Source organism: Triticum urartu, chromosome 1A, assembly GCF_056163025.1.
Source record: "Triticum urartu cultivar PI428250 chromosome 1A, HENAU_Tu73, whole genome shotgun sequence".
Taxonomy (NCBI): domain Eukaryota; kingdom Viridiplantae; phylum Streptophyta; class Magnoliopsida; order Poales; family Poaceae; genus Triticum; species Triticum urartu.
In genome coordinates, this window is record NC_141873.1 from 512,936,226 (window position 1) to 512,944,888 (window position 8,663).

The 8,663-nt window shown below is 41.9% G+C and overlaps 1 protein-coding gene across 1 annotated transcript; it reads right to left on the reverse strand.

Moving 5' to 3' along the window:
* Nucleotides 1-1,306: 1,306 nt before the first annotated feature.
* On the reverse strand, nucleotides 1,307-4,313 carry LOC125537048 (uncharacterized). The gene is made up of 5 exons (XM_087539658.1): nucleotides 4,071-4,313; nucleotides 3,292-3,480; nucleotides 2,998-3,206; nucleotides 1,630-2,301; nucleotides 1,307-1,536 (listed from the first exon to the last, which is right to left on the reverse strand). The coding sequence occupies exons 1-4, from the start codon at nucleotides 4,210-4,212 to the stop codon at nucleotides 1,636-1,638; spliced, it is 1,206 nt and encodes a 401-aa protein (XP_087395784.1). The 5' UTR covers nucleotides 4,213-4,313; the 3' UTR covers nucleotides 1,307-1,536; nucleotides 1,630-1,635.
* Nucleotides 4,314-8,663: the final 4,350 nt, after the last annotated feature.

Genomic DNA, 8,663 nt, shown 5'->3' on the forward strand with positions numbered 1-8,663 from the left:
AGCTCCCTGTATAGAGCGTTGCATGATGGGGCAGCCATATTCTAGGTCATGGACATATGGAAGGTCAAGCTCCCCACCAAGATCAAAGTATTTCTATGGTAATATGTGTGTGATCGGCTTCCTAGTGGAGTTGAAGCCCAGAATGGCTCCGAGGACGTCCTTTGCACTTTATGTGGTACAATGGAGCATAGTAATCACATCTTTTTCTCTTGCATCATGGCCCAATTCCTATGGGGATGCATTAGAGAGGTGTAGTTGGACTCTGGCTTAGTTTGTGCATATCAACACCCTCAGTAGTAGACTGTCTGGCTCCGCTCATACTGTTACGTGGCTTGGTTTCGCGGCTATAGCTTGGGTTGCATAGCGAATCCGTAACAAAGCTCGTATTGAAAGGATGTTCACCAAACACCATGCTGAGGGCCTTTACAAAATGACTATCTTTCTACAGCTATGGAAGCAGTTTGGCAGGACCCAGGACTTGTCGATCATTGAAGCCTTCACTCGCCGTCTTCGCATGCATTCTTCGGCTCTCAGGAAGGGGACCGTGGTCATGTCCACTGATCGATCATCACCTCCATTTTGTTTCGCCGTTGAGCATAGGGCCCTTTGGGTTTGTATCGGTGTGTGAGCTGTTGAACCACCTGCCATTTTGAGGGTTTGTAGTAGCACTTACATTTTCTATTGGCAAATTTTAACATGGTTCCTCTTACCTCTTTCTTTTACATGTGAGGTAAGAAGGTAAGAATCAATCAAGCCATTCATTGATGAGATCAACGGCTAAGATCTATTTTATACTTTTACCTCTCATGTGAAAAGAGGGGGTAAGAGGGACCATGTTAAAACTGCTCTTTTCTATTACTGCTGAACCTGTAAACCTTAAGGGCTTCAGTTCATTAAAGCCAAGCAAAGCGTCTCTTTTCTAAAGAAAAATGAAGGGAAAAATTGAGAAGAGCAATGGTCCCGGAGGCGGTATTGGCCTCTCTAGTCCATCCAAATCAAGATCAACTATATCACAGTTCAACCTCCATGCGAAAGGGCGACATGGACATGATTCTTGCTAGTGATCCATGATCTATCAATCTCCAGACAACACCTCTTATTTGCGGCAAGCCAGAATAGATACGAAAGGGATCGTCGTCAACTTCTATATGAAGCTGCTAATTCCATCGCCTAAAAGCAGACACTAACACCCTTAAATTCAAACATTCTCCAACTCAAAAAAGGAAAATCAACCCTTCGATATTTGATTTGAACGTCAACAAGAGAGAACCAATCAAAGCAAGGAGACAATTCTACGTACGGAGTAACAAACCAGGAGTCATCGGAACAACATATATACACAAAGGTAAAGCCGGATCAGAGTACTCCAAACGGCGAAAGGTACATTCAATTAAAGTGTGATCCGTCTGCCAAGTGATGACTAACAAGAAGAAGAACGATGCTACAATTTGATCTGGAACAAGGATATTTGCCGTTTCCACTCAACACATCATCCATTCATTGATTCGCGCTGGAGTTTTCACCTCAGTCAGACAACTGAATTAACACGAAAGAAGGAAAATCAAGACACAGAAGGTTAAAACTAATTTCATAAGACAACATAACCACTGGTGCAGGAAGAAAACATACCACCGATTAATACGGCCCCATGGTGGACCAGGTCACTGTAACCTCAGCTTTGAACTCGTCACCGATCGAAACTTTACCACTGTCAAATGAACATTTCTCTGAAATGAAAGTGAGGAAACGGGAATATGTCTTTGGTTCCGGCTCTCCATCGATCACAACATCAGGCCTTTGGTACTGCGCCGACGCTGCTTTCCTCGCACACCCCTTGCGCACTGTATCCTTAGACGTGATGTCAAATTTAAGCTTTAGCTCATGACCCAGTTGAACAGTAACAACTGATGATATAGGGAACACTGATTGTGCAGGAGAAGAAGTAGACCCATCATACAGAACAATTGCATCTGAAAGTCCACTTGTAAATGCAGTCACTGCCTTCACGCCCCAAGCTGGACTAGCCATTGGAATCTCAATGTCAACTGTTGCTTCGATGCCCTGCCTAAGGAAAGTATAATGGAAGTCCACTGGGCCAAGCTTGCCAAAAAGCCTCGACTTCAGTGTAGTGCCACGCAGAATCATGTGATCTGTATATTCAATGCAACCATCAGCTAATACATAATCCATCTCAGCGTTGTCACTGCCATTAGACTTGACCTTCAGGCTGTACTCAAGAAGAACACCATCGAGAATAGAGTTCCCACGAACAGGAGATATGAGCGGCAACGTCTGGGAATCCTATTTCAAGTACAAAAGAAATGCTCAATCAACGGTAATGTTTTGAATGACAGAAAGAGAATGCCAGTAGGAATCAGGGATCTTAAATTTCAAGTATAACTAGCACTACTGTTACACCCAACTCATTACTTTATAATGACATGTTGCGTTGAGGTGTTGCCGGCCAACACATTTCCTGCTTCTTGCACATATATAAAGTCTGATGTATATAAGTACATAATGCATCCTCGTAGATTACAGGATAGCAGAGTATCATGTGAAGTATATAAGTATGTAATGCACGTGATAAGAAATTATAGAATAACTTGAACGATATGCACATAATTTAATAATATCACATCTTAGTTTCATTACCATCCAATGCTCTTAATATGCACATAACAAATCAAGATACCCTGACTGCATTGGTTGTACAATTCTTTATTACATACACCAGTTTTAATTCTAGGCAGGCTCTTCTAAGCTGCATTATAGAAGAAAAAAATGAGACCAACTAGGACTAGCCCTTGGCTTTTTATAGAAGAAATGACCTGAGCGCCCCACGGAGTCTGAGACTCGAACACGTTTGGGCTGCGTGTGCACTCGCACAGTTTACAGAGTGACACTCTGTTCCAGATATACTAACAAAATCATGTTGCCATTTGAAGAGAAAACTTAAACAGATGATCATATTTTACTCAAATCACATTAACTGACCGGTGTTATATCGTGCGCCTGCTCTCTAGGACAGTTGAAGATGTAATTCCGCAGACAATCCAACTCGTCCCGGATAGCAATGAACCCATATACTAGCATGCTCTGACCATCCAGGAAGTCGCCAACATATCTGAATGAGAATATTTGGAGCATAGTCAATACCGGGTAGTCTTTTCTCGGCTCTGTGAATCGTTTGCTTGTAAGGGGAGCTGAAAGAAGTACAGAAAATAAAATTCAGCATTACAGCAGTGTATATAGATGGTTAATTGAAGATGATAATGGTAGAAATTTCACTTGGATTGGTGTCGTCCAATGCATAGAGTCTGTAGTACGTGAAAAAGGAAGCTGGTTCTGGACATCGAGGTTGAATAGAAACAGTGAAGAACTGATCCTTCTCAGGAAGGGTTGCATTTAGCTCATCGATCTTCTTCCAATACTCTCTGATTTCTTGCATATACTTGTCTGAATTTTTCATAGCTGGCTCTGAGGGCAATAAGAAGAGGCCATCAGTTCATCATGCAGGTAGAAAAAAACATGTTGGAACTGAAACCAGCAAATAGGAGAAAGAACTACAAAGCTTGCAAATTCTGTAAACCATAGACATAATAAATGCTACCCATCGTCGCTGATTTCGTACATCCCTCCGATCCATATTAATCGTCACTGATTTTAGTGTACTAAATCTGCAACAATTAATATGGATCGGAGGGAGTACTGAAAATATGAAGGAACAGCAGGGCTGATACATTAGCGCTGCTATTAAGAACTCTCAGATATTAGCGCTGCTCCTAAGAACTCTGGCAGATATATTGCGCTGCTATTATGAAGAATCAAACAAATAGCAAAGCATATTTTGGGCATTTGATTCTAGTTTACATCCAATTGAAGAACATTTTGCAGCTTAGACATGAGGAGTCATACGAGCGAGCAGACAAGCAATCAGTACCTCTATATGTAATTATGTATACACTACTGTACCCGAAGAGCAGGAATTTTGCAGCTTAGACATCAGGAATCATATCTGAATGAAAATTTTGCATGCTGAAACACAGATAGGGATGGGCAGGGGTCACCAATAAGGGCCCTCTGTTCAGGGTTCACCACCAGCGGACATGGTCGTTCAGCCAGAGCGAGCCTCGTCTCCCATGGTACCTCCGAAAGGTCTGGCCGCTCCAGGCTAACATCAGACACGGACAGGCTCGTCTCCGGAGGCATGGCCTAATCGAAGCGACGTTCGCCGTCCGGAGGCTGGGATCGGTGGCGGAGGTCCAGGGCCTAACTCGGAGCGACCAGTGTGGGACGGCGGCTGGGGTGAGACGGACATAGGGGTGGCCAGGGACGCACGAGTTGGGCCGGCCCAGACGAGCGGGAGCCACAACCTCGTTTTTTCTTTTGCTTTTGCCTATTTTTTTCACTTCTGTTTGTAGTTCAAAATATTCCAAATAAATATATTACAAAATAAATTTACATAAATTTTTAAAAAAATTGAGAACCAAGTATTTGAAAAATGTTAAATAGGTAAATAGAACATGTTTCTCATGTCCACGAAAAATTTATACAAAAAATATACAATGTGTTGAAAAAGTCAAACACGTATTTGAAAAGTGTTAATCAAGCATTTAAGATACATTAAAAAAATAATTTTTAAAAAAATATGAAGCATTTGAAAAAGGTAGAAAATGTATTAAAATGATAAACTTGTATTTAAAAATGTTCATCAATCATTTGAAAAACTTCAAATATGTACAGAATTTTTTTGATAATTTATTAAAAAATGTTAATCAACCATTTAAAAAATAATAAATGTATATAGACAAAATGTTGACCATGTATTCAAAAAATGTTAATAAAAAAATTGAAAAAAATGTTAAATATATATGGTAAAAATGTTGACCATGTGTTAAAAAAATCTTAAACTTGTGTTTGAAAGATGTGAAACTTGTGTTAGGAAAATGTATTAGATATATGCAAAAAACGTAAAATATGTATGAAAAAAAACCCAGTCATAAAAAAATAAGTTTTCAAAAAATGTTAATCATGTATTTAAAAAATGTTTAATGTATATATAAAATATTTATGATGTATCAAAAAAATATTGAATATGTATTGAAAAAAGTTAACATGTGCTGAAAAAAACCCGATAAAAATTGAAAAAAACAAGGAATACCAAAGAAGCCCAGTGAAAACCAAAAAGAAAAACAAAGAAAACAAAAACAAAAGAAACCGATGCAAAGTAATGAAACCGAGAAACCCGAGAAAGAAATGAAGGAAACCGATGAAAACCAAGAAAAAGAAAAGAAAAGCAACAAAGCAAATGAAAACTGAGAAAGAAACAAATAAAAATGAAGAAAACAAAAAACCAGTGAGAACCAAGAAAGAAATGTAGAAAACTAATGGCAAAGCAAAGAAAAAAGAAACCAAAGAAAAGCGTTTATAAAACGAAGAAAAGTAGTGAAAAAAGATAACCGAAGATAATTAGTGAAGAAACAAAAATCTAAAAGAGAAAAAAAAACAGGGGTAAACAAAATCATCGAAAACCAACATTCTAAGAAATCTCCGTGGAAACAACGTTTGAAAGCTTCAAAAGAATATGAAAACACGTTGGATGTTAATAGAATGATGGTCTATTGCCATGTGAAATTTCAAGTAAAAACACATTACAGGATGTGAGCTATGTAAAAGACAAATGCATCAATGAATAGTGACATTACTATTTGGCACAACGCTGGTTTTGTCTTTTCCATAGCTCACGTCCTGTAAAGTATTTGAACTTGAAATTTTACACGGCAATAGAACATCACACTCTTAACATCCCATATTTTTTTAAAGATTTTTGGAAACTTAAGAACATTGTCTTTGCGTGGTTTTCACCGGTTTTCACCGAATGTTGGTTTCCGTGTGATATTCTCCCAAACAAAACACATGGAACTAACATAGCGAATGCAATTGAAATCTAGCAGAAAAAGCAGCGAATATGGGCCGGCCCAATAACTAAAGATGGAAGGGAATCCCTTCAGCAAGGCGGAAGAAATACTCGCCCTAAGTGAGATGTAGTCCCCGCGGTCCATGCCCCTGTCGTGGTCACGTGCTGCCTCCGCCTCCCTTGTCTCCTTGACCCCTCATTTCTTGTTTTCTTCCCCACTCACCCGATGATTGTGTGGCACCCTCCCATTCCAATTTGTAGCAGTTTGGGCAGAATTAACCGAGGAGGAGAATAGGAGATCATGATATGTCTATAACCAACTAATCCTTCCTCAATTTGCATCCGTTAGTTAAATCCTCCTACATATCCCTTGGTTTACTTGCTCGTCTTTATTTGATCCGGTTCCGTTTAATCCCCATATTCTCATTGCCTAAATACATATTTGAGACATAAAAAAGGGATTCACAAAGGGTGTCCAAGGGCAAGCATGTCAGAGGATTGCTGATGGATTTGGATATTTTTGTTCTGGTGACCATGTGGCAACATGCAAAAAGCAACCACTCTTCGAGTCTTTTGTTTAAACTCCATGCCATATTTTGTGTCTTATACTCTTATTTGTGTGCTATATTTGCCCCCATTTTATCAACTTGCACCAGGGCCCCTGATTTTTCAGGACTGGCCTTGGCAGTTCGGACTGTGGAGGAGACTAGAATAGCTATACACTGCCTAAAAGTAGACACTAGATACTCACAGGTTGATTAAATTGAAACAGTTTCACGAGGGATATATAGTGCACCCTGGTGGGACAATGTAATGTAGGTCTGCCTCTCAAAGTGAAATGTCCACATGATGTTAGAAAAAGAGAACTTGTCTTTTAGAAGAATGGTTATATCACCAAACTTCATTTGAAACATGATGAGGAATGAACTAACATTACTAGGGAAAACCTTATACAGAGAACCTTAGCAGTAGCGCTGAATAAAATGAGGTGCTACTGCTATAAATATAGCAGTAGCGCGGCAAGGATAAAGAGTTCTACTACTAAAATTGCCCCAATGTTGCCGCTAGGCTAAGCGTAGTAGTAGCGCTTTCCCTGAAACGCGCTACTGCTAGGTAGTTTAGCAGTAGGGCATTCCTCTAACAGGCGCTACGGCTAAACCCATTCTATCTTCTTCACCGTCCGCCCCTCACTCTCCCCTCTCCACCCCCACTCTCACTCCCCATGCACCCCGTCGTCTACCACCGCCGACTTCCGGCCCTCCCCGACCACCGTCGTCGCCCGCCGCCGCCGACACTCCTACTCCTCCTCCATCGAGGTAGTTCCTCCATCCCTCCTCCTTCCACCTCCCTCCTCTCCTCGTCCCTCTCCCGATCCCTCCCTCCCTCTCCCTCCTCACTCCCGCCTCCTCCCTCCCTGCCTCATCCGTCCTCCTCCTCCCTGCCTCATCCCTCTGCCTCCTCCCTTCCTCCCTTCCACCCTCACTCACCCCTCCCTTCGTTCCTACTCCCTCCACTTCCCTCTGTTTTTTAAATTTTAAGAATAGAAAATTTTAGGGATTAAATTTAGTAATAGAAGTAAGAAAATTTAGGGTAGAACTAGGGTAATAGAATTTTTAGTAAGTGTTTAATAGAAATAGTTTATTTAGTAAGTGGTTAATAGAACTAGTTTATTTAGTAAGTGCTTAATAGAACTAGTTTATTTAATAAGTGCTTAATAGAACTAATTTGGAGAGAGAGAGAGAGAAACCTATATTGGCAAATTTAGTTATGTTAGGATTATATATAAAATATTTTGAAATGTTTTTGTTCATATTTTCAACCATTGAAATGCAATGACCATCAAGTTTGAATGCTCATATGATGTAGATATAAACATGTATATCTAGGGCCTGTTCGGTAGTCCTCCATGGCTGCTAAATCCTCAACTCCGTCGCTCGTAACCAGCAGCCAGCTTCTCTCGTCAACTCCCGGAGCGAATGATCTGTTCGGTGCGCTAGCTTCTTGCTAGAATCGATCCACTAGGCCGAAAGCCCAGAAAGAACGAATCTGGCCCGTTCTAGCTGGCTCACAGCCCATTGATCAACCTCACGGTGTACCATGTACAGCCCATCTATCTCTCTCCTGGAGATTCTAAAAAAATCTATCTCTCTCCTGGTCAACGAAGCACATCAGATCAGAGGCCAACGAGCGGGTTAAGAAGGGGATCAGCGATGGACGGCGATGCAGGCGGACTACGAGTCGGGATGGGGTAGCCATGGTCGCCAGAGCGACCTCCTCTGGATCCTGCAAGGCCGTCGGGGTCAGGCATGGGAGCGGCTGCCGTTACTCCCGCGGCCTCGGCTTCTCCTAGCAGATTCGAACGACCACGGTGTAGGACGATAGAGATGGCGGGCGGCGAGCGGAGAGGGTGGCGGCCGGCTACTTGGGTGGTCGATGGGCTCGGCGGCCTCCTGCTGGCTGGCTCACATGGGTTGTGTGAGGAATAAGAGGAGGAGGAGAACGTGAGGATAGAGCAGCCGTGCGGGGGGATGAGCTTGAATCGGTACGCTCGATGTTCACTTGGCGGTGGCAATCGCGCGTAATTTCTGTCAACTCCCGCTCCTTCGATTTCTGGGAGCTTGGGTTGCCCAACTCCACGACTCCACCATTTTTACACCGCGCTAATAGCCAGCTTCTCTGTCCAATAGCCGGGATTTGGACCGTTCGGCTGGGCTCCGGGCCTGGAGTTCAGGATTTGAGAAGC

What these genes read in the sequence shown, in the direction of transcription:
- LOC125537048 (XM_087539658.1), bottom strand. Translation starts at nt 4,212, where the DNA reads ATGCCTCCGGAGACGAGCCTGTCCGTGTCTGATGTTAGCCTGGAGCGG. An exon ending in ATTGGACGACACCAATCCAA is followed by an intron (nt 3,207 to 3,291) that starts GTGAAATTTCTA and finishes TACTTCTTTCAG; the next exon opens with CTCCCCTTACAAGCAAACGA. An exon ending in AGGCGCACGATATAACACCG is followed by an intron (nt 2,302 to 2,997) that starts GTCAGTTAATGT and finishes TACTTGAAATAG; the next exon opens with GATTCCCAGACGTTGCCGCT.